The sequence below is a fragment of the Ambystoma mexicanum genome, chromosome 4p (assembly GCF_040938575.1).
Source record: "Ambystoma mexicanum isolate Mex_15411 chromosome 4p, UKY_AmexF1_1, whole genome shotgun sequence".
In the NCBI taxonomy this organism is placed as follows: Eukaryota; Metazoa; Chordata; class Amphibia; order Caudata; family Ambystomatidae; genus Ambystoma; species Ambystoma mexicanum.
Window position 1 is genome coordinate 505,888,823 of NC_090927.1, and position 15,400 is coordinate 505,904,222.

The 15,400-nt window shown below is 46.4% G+C and overlaps 1 protein-coding gene across 3 annotated transcripts in view; it reads right to left on the reverse strand.

Moving 5' to 3' along the window:
• The window catches only part of DCDC2C (doublecortin domain containing 2C), a 1,747,636-nt gene that overhangs the window by 1,029,472 nt on the left and 702,764 nt on the right, over positions 1-15,400 (reverse strand). For all 3 annotated transcript variants that reach the window (XR_011260401.1, XM_069606023.1, XM_069606022.1), the window contains exon 5: positions 5,390-5,530. Coding sequence is in view for 2 of the 3 variants with exons in the window: in XM_069606023.1 (XP_069462124.1) it covers positions 5,390-5,530 (141 nt within the window). In the remaining variant the exon portion in view is untranslated. The remainder of the gene's footprint in view (positions 1-5,389; positions 5,531-15,400) is intronic.

Consider the following 15,400-nt stretch of genomic DNA (forward strand, 5'->3'; position numbering starts at 1 on the left):
CGTAATTTACGGCAGCGTAATTAGCGCCTTCCCCACTCCCATTATGCCCTATGGGGCAAAAATGGGAATGGGGAAGGGAAAATGGGAAATGGGGATTTACCGCCCCACTCACCTTGGAATGGGGCGGTAAATCCGCCATCCACCATGGTGTAAACATAGTTACACCATGGTGGTAAAGTCGGTGTACTTACCGCCTGGGTCGTAATGACCCCAGTAACAACGTTTCTATCTCCCTCTGGTTGCCTTCTGACTTGGAAGACTTGATTTATCTTCTTGCCAGGAAACATTTTCCCTAACCTAAAATGTCTTTTCTACTTCAACTGGTTGCTGTTGCAATTTATCAAAGCCTGTTATTCCTCTGGTGCTGTAAGGAATGTAAACTCCTTCCTTGACTTAACGTTGACTGAGCAACCTATCAACCTATTTAGTTTATTTCTTAAATAACTATTTATTATCTATTTACATTTCCCAAAAAACACGAGTCATAAAAATAACCAAATGCCACAAAGAATTTAGCACGTAACAAAGTGTTTCCCCAACCAGCCGTCTGCTAAAACTGCATACCTACGTTAACGCTTGTGAACGAGCGCTGCGTGTTTTTAGACATACGAGCGCTGCTAAACCATAAAAAGACTGCCGCACGTCACTAGATAAACATAAGAGCTGAAGTGACACGCGGAAGAACGTTAACGCAAAGTCTTACCGCTCAGTCAGCTATACCTGTTACAATTCAAATTGGGCCTCATTACGACCCTGGCGGAGTGGGTTTACGCCAGCGTTATTCGCGGCGGACCCGTCCGCCCTACTACGAGTTCCCGTAGCGCCGTGGAGCGTTTTCCGCCTGGTTTTTCCGGGCGGAGAAATCCATGGCGCTACGGGACCTTGTTGCTAATTACGCCACCGTATTTTACGGTGGCGCAATTAACGCCTTCCCCACTCCCATTATACCCTATGGGGCAAAAATGGGAATGGGGAACGGTAAAATGGGGAATGGGGATTTACCGCCCCGCCAAGGTCGGAATGGGGCGGTAAATCCGCCAACCCCCATGGCGCTATCGGCAGCTTTCCGCCGTGCTCCATGGTGCATATTGCGCCACGATTTCCGCCAGGGTCGTGTGAGGCCCATTGACTCCACATCCAATAAACTTCAAACGAAAACCGGAACACGGAGGAATAGACGCATCCTAAAAGAAACACAACATGAGAGGCGCGAACTATAATAACGAAAGTGAAGTCCACGTTAAGAAACTAGACAACCACAGTAAATCCTGTCAAGCGCACACACGCAATGAAATCTACTTGCTAAATACGAAACTGAAAGCGGAACAGATAGAGAAGAACGGTTAAACCTGTAAATACTTATACAATACTTATAAAATAATTATAAACTACTTAGAATGCTATTTAGCCCTATTTAATCTTCCTTATTAAAACAAATGCAACACTTATGTGAGATGAAGATGACAAGTCTTCCTGCTTTTAATTCTTCTTCTTTGAGTTTTAAACAGATCTTCTTAAATCTTCAATGACACTAGGCCCAAAAACCCAGAGAAACAAACAACAGGCGCTATCTCCTTGACAATTTTAAATGAAAGGCAGTTGAGAATGTTCTGCCCTGCCCTTTGTTAAGTCTTCAGCCAATCAGGAATCCAGGCTACTTCCACCATTTTGGCTTGTGAAATCCTCTTTGCTCTGAATAGACTATGTTAAGGCCCAAACCAAACATTAATTAAAAAAACAGGAAAAAATATATAACAACCAAATTACACAGATGAATGTCAAGAAAGACTTATTAGTGTCAAGAAAGATTTATTATTGGCCACTACTGCCCTGAAACCCGACACCTGTGTTGTGAGAAACCTGAAGGTGTCTCACCTGCTAGTGCCCGGGGATCTGTCATCCAGGTGGCCAGGACACGGCCATTTCTTTTGGATCCAGATCCTAGGGGTGGACCAGTGCGGGAGGATCAACTGGATGAGGGGTCTTCGGGGAATGGAAGTGTGACACCGGAGGGTGAGACGCAGTATCCCCTTCCATGTAACACCCTTTGCCTATCCTACCAGGTAGGATACCTAGGAGCACCCCCCCCTTTCCCAACACACTTTCTCACCAACAGTTCACCGTGAGCAACAACGGACTAACACCAGAGCCGTATACCTGACATGTCCCAACACCATGGTCAGGCAAGGTCAGGCAATTACAGATCATTGCACACACCTGACTTCCATCACACTTCCCCACATGGATAAAAGGCATAGCACGTAAGCACACTCTGAGCGAGGCACACCACACAAGGAAACAGCAGTTACAAGATGCCATTTTAATACAAGGGGAAAGACAGCGATACCAGAGAGGGTTGCAAGGAGGGAAGCACCCTTGACCTGCAAAGACCGTTACTCTTGTGAGCCTTAGAAAGAAAGAAACCGAAGACCAGGAACTAAAGCTGATCAAACCTGCACAGTGTGTCGTAGGTACCCGGGGCTCTCCCACGTTGATAACCAAGGTTTGGAGGAGCGATTGCTGCCGTGGTACTGTCCTTGGCTCCTACAACAAAGCGGCATCAGAAATGACAGCACAGCCGGTGAGTCTGAGAGACCGATACCAAACCAGCCTGTGTTTTGAACCAAGGTAGCTAGCAGCAGCATTGTATAAAGAGAACAATGTGTGAGGCGCTTGGGATGAGCGGCGTGAATATAATTGGAGGCCAAAAAAAGATACCGTAGACAGAGTGGTACGTGTGTGCTCATTCAAAATACTTTGTTAGGTGTCCAACTGATGCAGAGTGTGAGAAAAAAGAATATTGAGATCAAAGTGGTCATGCCACGGGTCAAGCTAATCCCTGTGCACTTTCGAACATCTTCGATAGTTAAGCGTACATCCCACTTTGTCTGAGCCCGGCTGTGGGAGACTAATAGAGCAACTGGAAGGAATCGGAGCCCGTCTAAGGGGGATCCAGGGTGAACCGTGAATCACCCGAGAACAAATTCTCTGAACATTGCTTTGAAGGGGATCTCAGCACGGAAAGGGGGGGGGGAAGTCCAACGTTGAACTTTTGTTTTGAAAGGGATCATAGCCCGGCTGAAGGGGGATCCAGGGAAAACACCCAAATCGAATACTGGTAAACGGAAAAAAACGTTTGTGTGTTGTTTTCGTACACCAGGCCCTCTGAGTCAAGAGACTTGCAAGAAGTAAAGAGGCTTGGACACAGAAGATCCTGAACTGTGAAAATTGAACTATATCCTCATGCCGCAGTAGCCAGAGTGTGTGCTTTGCTCGCGTGAACAGCCTTGCCCGTGCTGAAACCATGGGGAAGGGAGGCCAACGGGCAAAACATCCTGACATATCATTTTTTGAACACTTCTTTCTTTTCATGAACATTACCCCACATTATTTGTAAATTAGTTGTAAGGATTGGCAATAGTTCTTTTTTGTATAGGCCCTTTTATTTTGACAAGACTCCACTAGGACTGCATTATTATTATTATTTGATGGACGTAGCTTGCTCCCATCTGTAGATTTAGGTTTAGATAGGCGTTAATCACACCCTTGTGAAAGTTTAATAAACACCCTTTAATTGTGGTCACTTGTGTCCGTCTTACTGTAGATACAATGCCTTCCTTACAGTGTGCAATATCATTCCTAAAACTTGTGGGTAGCAACATCTTGTCCAATTCATTATTGGGGACACGTTTAAAGTCTCCCCTATAATAACATGCCCCTCTATGAATGCTGCTAGTTGTGGAAGTATTGAGATTAGATCGTTATCTTGCTTCTCAGTGAGCGCTAGAGTGAGATCAAAGTGACTAAGTCTGAGGAGTTGCCCTTTAACACATATAAACCTCTCCTCAGGGGTCACACAGTTTGGCAGGTCTGATAAAAAGGACTCCCTTTGCTATTAAGAATGCCACTTCCTCCCTTTCTGACATTGACAATTCATATTGTTTTGTTTTGGATAGCACCTGTTATTGAGTCTATGTGCGTCCTCTGAGAGTAAATGGGTTGCCTGCAAACAAATCACCAAGGAGGCATACAGGTCCTGAAGATGCAGCAAGATACCTTTCCTTTCCATGCAAGAGTTCAATCCTTGAATGTTCAAAGTGATGAGCTGGAGCGAGTCCAAAGTAGGGCTGTCAGAAACAGACATTCCAATTGGGGTCTATAGCCAGAACAAGCTTATTGCCGACAGTGTAGCACAACCAGATCTTGGGACATTTTGGTTCTTCCAACATTGCAACTTGGCCTTTTTTAACTTCAAGAACATTTATATCCCCATTTCTCCCCCACCCCCAATAATAATGAGAAATTGTTAGACATGATGTTTCAAACATAATAACAACAATGGGTCAATTAGGCATATCTGCATTGGTGGGGACTCTCGGCAAGGCAATCTCTTGATTATATCCCGTTGGAGAGCAAACAAGATCATCTTCACATAAGAAGGCGTGAAGCAACGGACCCCGGGGCATCTATGTTCTTTTCTTCACTTCTGGGCCGCTGGGCTTACAGGACTTCTCAGATCTGGTGCAGGTGTTCGACTGTGAGGAGTCGCCCAACTCTGATCTTTCCACCATGCGGGTGGGCAAACCCTCAGGAGGGGCAACAACAGTAAGTGTTCTCCTTCTTACAGTAATTTTGTTATCAGATGCGTCTGGGCTCATAGCTGAAGCTTAATGTGGTTGGAAATGCCAACCTGTAAGGAATATGTTTGGCTCGTAGCCTCTCAATCATAGGCTTGAGAGCATTCCTTTCTTGGGTGTCAGTGAGGAGATCCCGGAACAATGCTATGCTCTGGCTTCTTGCCTCGAACATGAGCCGTTCCTTAACTAAGCTAAATGTACCCTGGTGATTATGTCTAATGTTTGAGTAGCATGCAGCTGGGCTCTCAGGTGGGTGCAGCTGGATCTGTTTTCACAATACCAAACATAACGAAAGTCTACAAAAAAAGTAATACACAGAGAATCCTTTTAACTACTTAACTGCCATGGGTTCCCCCCCACGCCCTCAGTGCCAAAGCCTTTTTTGGCGATTTTGATATTTCATCATTCAATGCCTTCTAACGTTTTCTCTTTCATTAACCCCTTAAGTGCCCAGGACCAGGTATCTCGTCCTTGGCAAGAGGGAGGTAATCCCAAGGACGAGATATTTCGCCCTTGGCACTTAAAGGTTTAAGTGTGACTTATTATGTTTATTCAAATGTTGACAGCAATATATTAGGTTTCTTGCAAATAGGTACTTTTAGGCTCTTTCTATGTAGTTTCAGGTGAACCTTATTGGCTAGAAATCCTGTAACTGTCTATAGAATTACTCCGTTTTGTTTTTTAATGGTACAATTGTTTTTAGCATGTGTAGTAATTTAGATAGTTCTGCATAATTTAGATAATGTGCTTACCTTTGCGTTTCTAGAGGCCCATTTTTAGGAAGCCAATGGTAGTATGGCAAACGTTTAAACTTTTCATTTCCAACTGCAACATAATACTGGTTATTTTCAATCTCTCCAGGGTCTACTCGAAACCCATCTATTGTGTACAGTCTGCAAGCAAAATATTAGGGAAAACATATTGGTTATATTGCACAGTATTTAGAGAGTATACAGTTTGCTTTATATTTAGCTTTGAGACCAAAACAGAGTGAAAAAGGAACATAGATTATGACAAAGTATACATTGTATCTATTCAGGAATTAAATATATTTTGCTCATCCAGTGATGCACATTAGCATCAACATGGAGGCGGAGCCAAGTGATCGTCGCTGCACAGTACATAACTTGATGCAAAGTGTGCATAGACTAGCATTTCATTTACAATTATTAAAGGTAGGCATACATGAACTGCACAGACACAGGCATCTCCAGACTCTGTGTATCAGCCCACTTTTACCACTCAGCAGAATTAGGGGAAACTGAAAATGGCCACTAATTACATTGGTGTAATTACTCTGTAGAATGATCGACGGAAATTGTGCCGAAAACCAGGGTAAATGACACTGCCGGTAATTCCTCTGGTGGAATTTTCTGCAGAAATAAAAATGCAAATTCCACTGCTAGCTGTGTTTAGGACCCCACTCAACTGTACTGTTAGGCGTAGGCCTCTCTCTCACTATAGAGGACACTCAAATCTAGCCGTGTTTAGTATTGCAGTCATTTGTTCAACTGTGTCTCAAACTTAGCAGTGTTTAGTACTGCACCCATTTGCTCTGTCAGGCGTAGGCCTCTCTCCCACTATACAGGACTCTCAAATCGAGCTGTGTTTAGTATTGCAGTGATTCGTTCAACTGTCTCAAATCTAGAGTGAGATCCAAAGTTAATTTATGCAAAACAAAGGAGGGTCTGGGAATCTCTCTACCAGCACAAACACAGCCCAATGACCTATTCGTGGGTGAATAACCCCTGGGAGAGACTCTACAAAGTCTTTAGCTCACTGTCCCTTTCACAGAAAAGAAATGTCCCTGCATATCAGTCTTTGCCCTGCCCAGGGGCAGTCCAGTACCGAAATTCTAGGCAATTCTCCTCTGAACAAGAGTACCAACAGCAACCCCATACACGTGTGTTAGCCTTGTTGGGCGTCATCAGTGAGGTGAAGCTATGCCTCTCGAAGAACAGTAAGCAAGGGGTCCAAGTCTGGATCGCCCTGGTAACTTAGGGTGAGACCCAAAGTTAATGCATGCAAAACAAAGGGGGGTCTGGGAATCTCTCTACCAGCACGAACAAAGCCCAATGACCTGTTCTTGGGTGAAGAACCCTGGGAGAGACTCTACCAAGTCGTTAGCTCACTGACCTTTTTAAAGAGAAGAAATGTCCCCGCATATCAGTCTTTGTCCTGCCCAGGGGCAGTCCAGCACCGAAATGCTAGGCAATTCTCCTCTGAACAAGAGTACCAACAGCAACCCCATACACGTATTTCAGCCTTGTTGGGCATCATCAGTGAGGTGAAGCTATGCCTCTCTAAGAACAGTGAGCAAGGGGTCAATGTCTGGATCGCCCTGGTAACTTAGGGTGAGACCCAAAGTTAATTTATGCAAAACAAAGGGGGGTCTGGGAATCTCTCTACCAGCACGAACACAGCCCAATGACCTGTTCTTGGGTGAATAACCCCTGGGAGAGACTCTACCAAGTCTTTAGCTCACTGTCTCTTTCACAGAGAAGAAATGTCCCCGCATATCAGTCTTTGTCCTGCCCAGGGGCAGTCCAGCACGGAAATGCTAGGCAATTCCCCTCTGAACAAGAGTACAACAGCAACCCCATACATGTTTTCAGCCTTGTTGGGCATCATCAGTGAGGTGAAGCTGTGCCTCTCTATGAACAGTGAGCAAGGGGTCAAGTCTGGATCGCCCTGGTAACTTAGGGTGAGACCCAAAGTTAATTTATGCAAAACAAAGGGGGGTCTGGTAGAGAGATTCCCAGACCCCCCCAAGTGGCGACGTGGAAGACCTCTCCAACTACAGACCGATTTCAAACATTCCCTACCCTGCACAACTCCTAGAAACGTACGTATACAAATTAACCCAAGAACATGTAGACAAACACCATCTGCTAGACCAAGCACAAGTCAGTTTCAGACCCACAAGAGGAACAGAATCGGCACTACTGTCCATCTGGGACAACCTAAAAACAAACGCAGACTCCAACACAAGCTCAGCTCTGATTCGGCTCGACCTTTCCGCAGCCTTCGACAGTTAGCCATGACACCCTAACCAAAAGATTGGAAGACATAGGCATAACGGACATGGCACTACTCTGGATTAAATCATTCCTAGCAGACAGGGCAGAAACCATATGGATAAAACCCTTCAAATCTACCCCACGAGTTAACGACTGTGGAGTACCACAAGGATCCCCACTATCACAGTATACTTGAACATCTAACAGACTCCAGTAATCAGAATCTTAAAAAAATATAAAATTACATGCTACAACCACACAGACGACAATCATCTACAAAATCGAAGACACTCTAGCCGATCACTCAACCTTAATTGAGTGTATAAAAGAAGTCTTTAACTGGATGAACGCCAACAACTTGAAAATCAACCCAGGAAAGACAGAAATCATGATGATATCCAAAAACCAAGAGAACAGCACCTACATTCACTGGCCAACGGAAAAGGGAACCGCGGCAACACCCTCTAAGGTAGTAAAAAATCTGGGAGTCCTGATGGACAACTCCCTAACCTTAGAACAACAAATAAATGCAATAATCAAGAAATGTTTCTTCCTCCTTCATACAACAAGAAGAATCCTACCTTTCCTCTTCTTCACCCACAAAACACTCACAATCGTCGCCCTAATCATGTCAAGAATCAACTACGTAAACAGCCTCTACCTCTGCATGCCAGAATACCTCCTGAAGAAACTACAACACATCCAAAATTCAGCAGCCAGACTCCTCCTCAAACTATCCACAAGAGACCACATCACTCCAGCGCTAAAAATACTACACTAGCTCCCAGTGAAACATTGCATCACCTTCAAAACAATGTGCATAACACACAGGACAATCAGCGGACAGGGAGTTGAAATCCTACAAAAGAAAATTACAATCTACAAGCCAACCAGACTCCTCAGATCAAGCAACGAAATCTGCCTGGGACCAAAAGCATACCTCAAAAAAAATCCTCCTTCTCCGACCAAGCCGCAAAAACCTGGAACAACATCCCAAAAGAAATAAGACAACCCAAAGACCACCTACAATTCAGAAAACTACTAAAAACCTGGCTCCTCAACACTGCAGATTCAAATTGAAACAATGAAACAATCAAACAGGAAACACAATGAACAGGATGATAGAACTCAGGATGATACTAACAACACCCAGAACCGACTAAGGGAAACTCTGACAATAACAAGAGAGGCGATGCTAGGTCGAATAGGACACACGCCATAAGGACAGAAATTAGCATCGCTGCCCAACTTCATCCAACAACCTCACCCACCCCATGAACACTACCAGGTGCCATACTTGGATAGAGTTGTTTGAATGTGAGGCAGTTGCCACACTTGAACTGAGCTGTGGACATAGGCATGCACCGGGCCCGGACAGAGTTGTGGTGATGGCAGGTGCCGCGCTTGGACGTAGCTGCGAGTGTTGGCATGCACCGTGCTTCAAAGAGGCTGTGATAGCCTGCGTGAGCAGCTGGATAAGACTGTGCACCTACCACTGCCACATCTGGATGGAGTAGAGTTGGTTGACCTATGCCGTGTATGGCCTGGATTGAGAATGCTACTCAGGGCCAGATTTGGATGGACTCAGAAACCCTTGCTTGACCCGCATACAGACAGGTTTGTCAGAGGTGGCCGGGGGCCGAACTTGGACACGGTTTTAAATAAGGGTAGGCGTCATATATGGAAGGGACTGGGGGTGTCGGCCGGATCTGGATGGAGGCCGAAATTTAGATGGAGGTGCAGAAATATTTTTGCGCGCCCCACCTGGAGGGAATATGGAAGTTTAGCGCTTTGCTTCCAGGCAGCAATGGCAATTAAGCACACCACTAAAACTTTTCAACACCTCTCAAACTCTAACAAACACAACCACAACCCTATAACACAACAATCCACACAAACTTCACTACACTGCAACAACAAAACAAACCACACATAGACTCGCACAACACCACACGACGGCTAAGGAGCAGAAAACACCCCAAGCCCAGCGAACGGTGCTAACCGGGCTGAGGCTGCCAACGGCACATCACTTCTCTCTACTCTTCTACTCCCACTAACTCACCCCCCCCTTCCCTTTTCAGAGCGCCAGAGCGCCAGTGGGCCACTCCGGTGGTGACAGTGCGCGGTATAAATATCCTTTAACATTAACATTAACACATTACCGGTGGAAATACTGATGAAATACTGCTAAAAATGGGTGGTAATTCCACCAACAATACAGCGCAGTTACCTCCACCCAAAAGGTGTCTCTAAATGCATTCAAGTGATGGAAATCAAGCCATAGGTGCACCCAATGAGCCCTAAAATGGTACGTAAGGCCCACACCTTCCTCAAACACACTTCCCAACAACATGCTGCCACTAGCAGTACCAAACTTCGAGAACCACAACATCCTGCTGTACACTGAATTGCAGAGGCATGCACAGCAGCGCCACAGAGAGCAATCGGTAGAAAGGCTGATGAGATACTTGGCAAGAAGAGTGCTTTGGCAGGTCAGAAGAAGGACAGAGACTTGTATTTTCCATTGAAAGTGTTTTATTGAAGCAAATGAAAAGGTGGAAACTCCTAGCTTTCGTTAAACTATGGGTTTTCCCTACCTAACACAAACTAACTAGGGTGCTTGACAGTCATCTGCGAGTCCAAAATGGAGATCTGTCCTCTGTCCAAAATGTATCTATTCTGTCCCTACCAATATCAAAACCAACTAAGGCACAGGAGAATGACTCCCTTCTCCTGTGGTCTGCTTTTCAGCACTGTCACTTTAGTAACTTATTTGTAGATAGTTCTTGGCAACTACTTTGATCAGTTTGTATAGTTCGGAAATGGAGCTCTTCAATTCCTCTACCGTGTCCTTGACAACTTGGTTTCCCCTTCAGAGGTTATTCTTGTTTGTCGCCATGTTTATCATACTTGTCACTTTCTCGCTACACACTTTCCAGTCTTTTTCCTGGCTGGGCTAAAAAGAAATCTTCCCAAACGGCTTCTCACTTTTCTCCACTACTGAATAGTTACTGGGACGAGTATGAAGGTTCCAGTAATGATTCTCACTTCTCTCCACTGTTTTACTCTTACTTGGAAAAGTATGAATGTGCCAGTAATGATTCCTATTTCTCTGTACTGCTTTAGTCTTACTGGGACGAGCATGAAGGTTCCAGTAATGATTTCACTTCTCGCCACTTCTTTACTGTTACTGGGACGAGTATTGATGCACTGTGATGCTGGAAATGCATCTGAGGGACAGGGCCTCTGAATCCTTGTCCTTTTTCTGTTTTTACCGTGTGTTCTGTTATGTTTTCTGCCCCGGAGTCCATGTGGGACTCCTGGCAGTGCAGCTCTCTCTTTTGGTTTAGTGAACAGACCCATGGGATACCCTTATGGCACCCATGGGTAGGGGTGCAACCCTGTGCCCCTAGTGTATGTTTTTGGGCACCTGTGGGTGGCCCCAGAGCAGGGTATGGGCTGGTGGCAGCTCCGTGCTGAAATTGACAGGTGCGCTGGGTGTCCTCCATTTTGGGATACCCAGGCCCTGCCATTGGGATCTGTTGATTCCTGATAGGAAACAAGATGGCCCCTGTGGCCTCTTGCTTTCTATTGCCTGTTATCTTGTTTTCCCAAAGTCCTGGGAAGCCCTGTCTCTGTCCCTTCCCCCTGACTGGCTGTTGGGTGGAAGTTCCATGTATGGTGTTGTTGTGAAGGCCCAGCTAGACTGGCTGGAGCCTTCCCAGTGACTGTATGTTGTGGGTACCTCCTGTGGGTGGGACCTGGGTGAATGGAGTGTGTGACCAATATACACTTCTTGTTGTGGTTGTCTGGTTTCTGGCATGAGAGACAAAGACTGAGACAGCCCTGCCCGAAACTGGCCTGAATGCAGTGTGTAGTGTTGAATGGCTGGGTACTTGTCCCAATCCACATTTCTTGTTGTGAGTGTCTGGAAGGGAGGAGTGTGGCCTGAATGCACTGTGTACCTGATTGGCTGACTGACTGCATGAATGCCCTGCAGTATGATTGGCTGCTGAGTGTGTGCCAGCAGCGTGGATGAGAGTGAGGATAGTATATCTGGGGACCTCTCACCACTGGAAAAGTGTTCAGTGTTCAGTGTTCAGAAGGAACCATTGGTTCAGAAGGGACCTTGGTGCTCCTGAAGCAGCCAGGGAGCTGAGTCTCCACTCTACGAGTAACTGGAACTGCTGATCCTCGACGTCCAGCTGGAAGAAGAAGACTTGCTGTGGCATTTGCTTCGACCGATCTGAAGGCTGACGAGATCGTCGAGGGCTGACCCGAGAGAGGACCTGGTAAGGCGCCCTCTTCCCGTGCTCCGAGGGACCATCGAGCATCGCTCCATCTTCGCCGAAGCGCCCTGGAAGACAGACCCCGGAAAGGCTGTCGACCCGAGACGGGACCGCTGAGGAGATCGAAGTGAAGCACCTGGACATCGACGCCGTCGAAGTCCATTGCCGTCGACCAGGGTTCGCAGGTTTGTGGAACCCCCGGAGGCCCGTCGAAGTTCTGTTGCCCAGCCGTGGGAACCACTTGACGCCGTGCCGCCGACGACCGGAGCCGTCCGCTCCTTTGCCTAAGAACATTCTATCGAAGGACTCTCTCGACCGCTTCGTCGACCGCTTATCCTGCCGGAGAAAGTCGAGGACGACCAACGCGCCGAGGAGTAACCTGCCGGTGGGTTTCCCGCCACCCAACGACCTCAAAGACTTGGACGATTCGACGCCCTTGCTGGGTTTCCGTCTCTACAATCTTTGCGGTCCAGAACTATTGTCATCGAGGTGCCCCGCACACCTCCGCCTTGCAGGACGCCGACGTCTCGACGCCGACGAGCACCGCTCGGACGAAGCTGCCGCCTCTTCGACATCGTTCTACCTCGTTCGTCGACGGACGTTCGACGCCCCGTGCCTCCCGCTGAAAGGGAAGGCATTCAAGAAGGGCCGTCGATTCCCCGTCGCCGAACAGCGAGTCCCTCGACGTTTGTCGACGCCTTCGAGGAGCTCGACTCCACCAGGTACATTGGGGGGGTAAAACATTATAGGAGAGAATAAGACTTGCATAGCAATATATGGACTGGGCTTGTGCTATATCTTTCTTTACAGGTTGCCCAGGTGGGGGGATCTCCACACGGAACTGTGCCCAGTGGTAGGGGCCAGTATCCTGCCTATTGCTCAACCATCTTATTTTCTCTCCTCTCGCTATTGCTGGTTTCACTCTATTGGTCTGCGTGTCATTGTACTGTATTGTTCATGCACTTCAATGAGATCTAGGGTGGTACCACTTTAGGATTGTAAATATTTGTCATTGTAGATTTTGCCAGAGTACAAAGTGAGTTATCATGATAAATGTACATAACCTTAACTTTTGATTATATAAAGACTGAGTTCTAACCAATACAGAGTGTGGATACTCCTTTGTGGGGGCTTGGGGCTACACTGTACTTAAGAACCAGCCTGCATCACCTCCTGAGAAGCTAGGCCTTGATTGCTCGACCATTGCTACCGAATAGAGAATCTTGGCTGGGGTCTTGTGAGGTTTGTGCCGAATAGATGCGAACACAGTCAAAAGGAGAGTTAATTTTAACTTGTTCCCAAGATAACTTTTATTCTCAACGTACAACTGTTCTAACTTTTATCATCCTTTCTTTTGAAACTAAACAAAAAATTAAATAAATAAACAAAAGGATACAGTGGGTCTCTGATGGTATCTTCTTGTGAGGACAAAGATCTTCCAGGTCAGCAGATCAATAGATTTCAGGTAAGTCTTTGTTAATATTCGTTCTTCCTAGTCCTTGAGAACTGCAGCATGGGTTGGGTCTGGTTCCTGTCGTATGCTCAGTTTCAGTTCCTTCTCAAGATCTCTCACCGAGTTTGCAATTGCTCTTTATCTTCTTTGAATTAAGAGTGACTGTCTTTAGCGGATGGTGAAAATATAGTTTTTAGAGTATCCTGACTTCACCATCGAATTTACAGGTATAATATTCTATTTATCCCTTAAGGTCTTCCAGAGAGTATAGCCCAGACCCTCATATATACTTCATTCTGTCTCAATATTTTCGGGGACAACTCGTGAAGTAGATTGTTACTTTCGTTCTTCTGCTATTTTGTATTCACTCCCCCTACTATACTTTCGTCTCCTCTCATACGAATGTCTTCCCAGAGTTCATCTATATCGCCTGTTCACTACGAGGTAGCTGCTTCCCCCTCAGTGCGGCTCGTAGCGTCCCAATCTCCCCCTCGGTTCTCTCTTACCGGTTGAAGCCGTTTGTTCCTGGGTGTTTCCGCTATACCTCAACTCTTTCTCTGGCCTCTTCTCCGACCTTCAGTTCTTCGCCTCAGCGCGGCCTCCGCCGAACAAATCTCCTCCCCTTTCCGCACTCGGCGAGATGTCAGCTGTTCGACTCCGCGGCTCTCGTTAACCGCGTCACCTTCCTTCGGCGTTTCGTGGGACGGATCAGCTGTTCCACCCGACGGCCTCAGATGACGGAAACTCCTCCCCTCTGGTTTCTCAATGTGTGGATATCTGCTCGGCCCAGCGCGGCCCCTCTTACTGTCGATCAGCTGCTCAGCTTCTCTGTATTCCCTCTCTCCTCCGCTTCTCTCGCCCACACAAGGAGATAAAGGAATAGCGATTTCATACGATCGCCTATAATATTAGAATTCACAACTTGTATCTAACTCAGTGCAACGGCACAAATCGTCTCAGCTTCTCGTCTCCTAATATGCCCAGCTCAAACTGTCGTCTTTCAAAACCTCCTCCTCCTCCGTCTCCTGGCAACAAAACAAAAACAAAACAAAGGAGAGACAATTGTTGTCATAAAACTTCCTTTTCATCAAAGCCACTCCATGATTGGTCCAATGACCTGTCACTTAATCCATTGAATCAGAGCGACTCCATTAACCCTTCATATGGTCCTTCTGCCTCGTATTAACAGAGCCTGAGCCTGCTGGTGTCCTTAATGTCGAGACTGCCCCATTTTTATCACAGGTCTCCTGTGCCTCTCCTCCACCATATAGGGAGTGGGAGTACAGACACCCCCCACCGGTCGTTGAGATCCGTTCTCTCACACTGGTGGCAGCGGTGGGATGCTTATGGTTTTAAGAATCAGTGTATAACCGTGCCACTTACAAAGGATATTTGCCATTTATTGAATTAAGGTTTAGTTGTGTACAAGGTAACTGCATTACAAACAATGGAGTCTATTGCGAATGGCAAATTAACTCGGATGAGCTTGGAGGCTCTCCAGAGTGCTTGTGAAGCTAGGGAGTTAGACTTTGTGGATAAGTCTAGGGCTGAGCTGATAGCTGGCCTGGTGGACTACCAGACTGATAGTGAAACTCTTGATGAGGGGGGGGAATGCAACCAATGAGGACTCTGCCCCTGGGGTTTCAGCTGAATCTGTTTCTGGGAATGCCGCCATTCCTGCTGCCTCTGTTCCAAACTCCAGCAATTCCTTAGAACTTGAGTTATTAAGGATGAAATTGGCCTTTGAATACCGCAAGTTGGAAATAGATGCTGAGCTTAAGAAAGAGGAATTGGCTCAACAAGTGGAGCTCAAGAATAGGGATCTTGAACTCAAAAATAAGGACCTTGAACTCAAGAGACAGGACACTGAATGTCAGAGGATCCAGCTAGAGAAAGCTAGAGTGGAGACTTCAGCTAGATCCAGTGAGAGTGTCAGGTCCCCAGCCACCAAGTTTATGAAAGATTTGGTTGGTGTATTTGTCGAGGGTTCGGATATCCTCC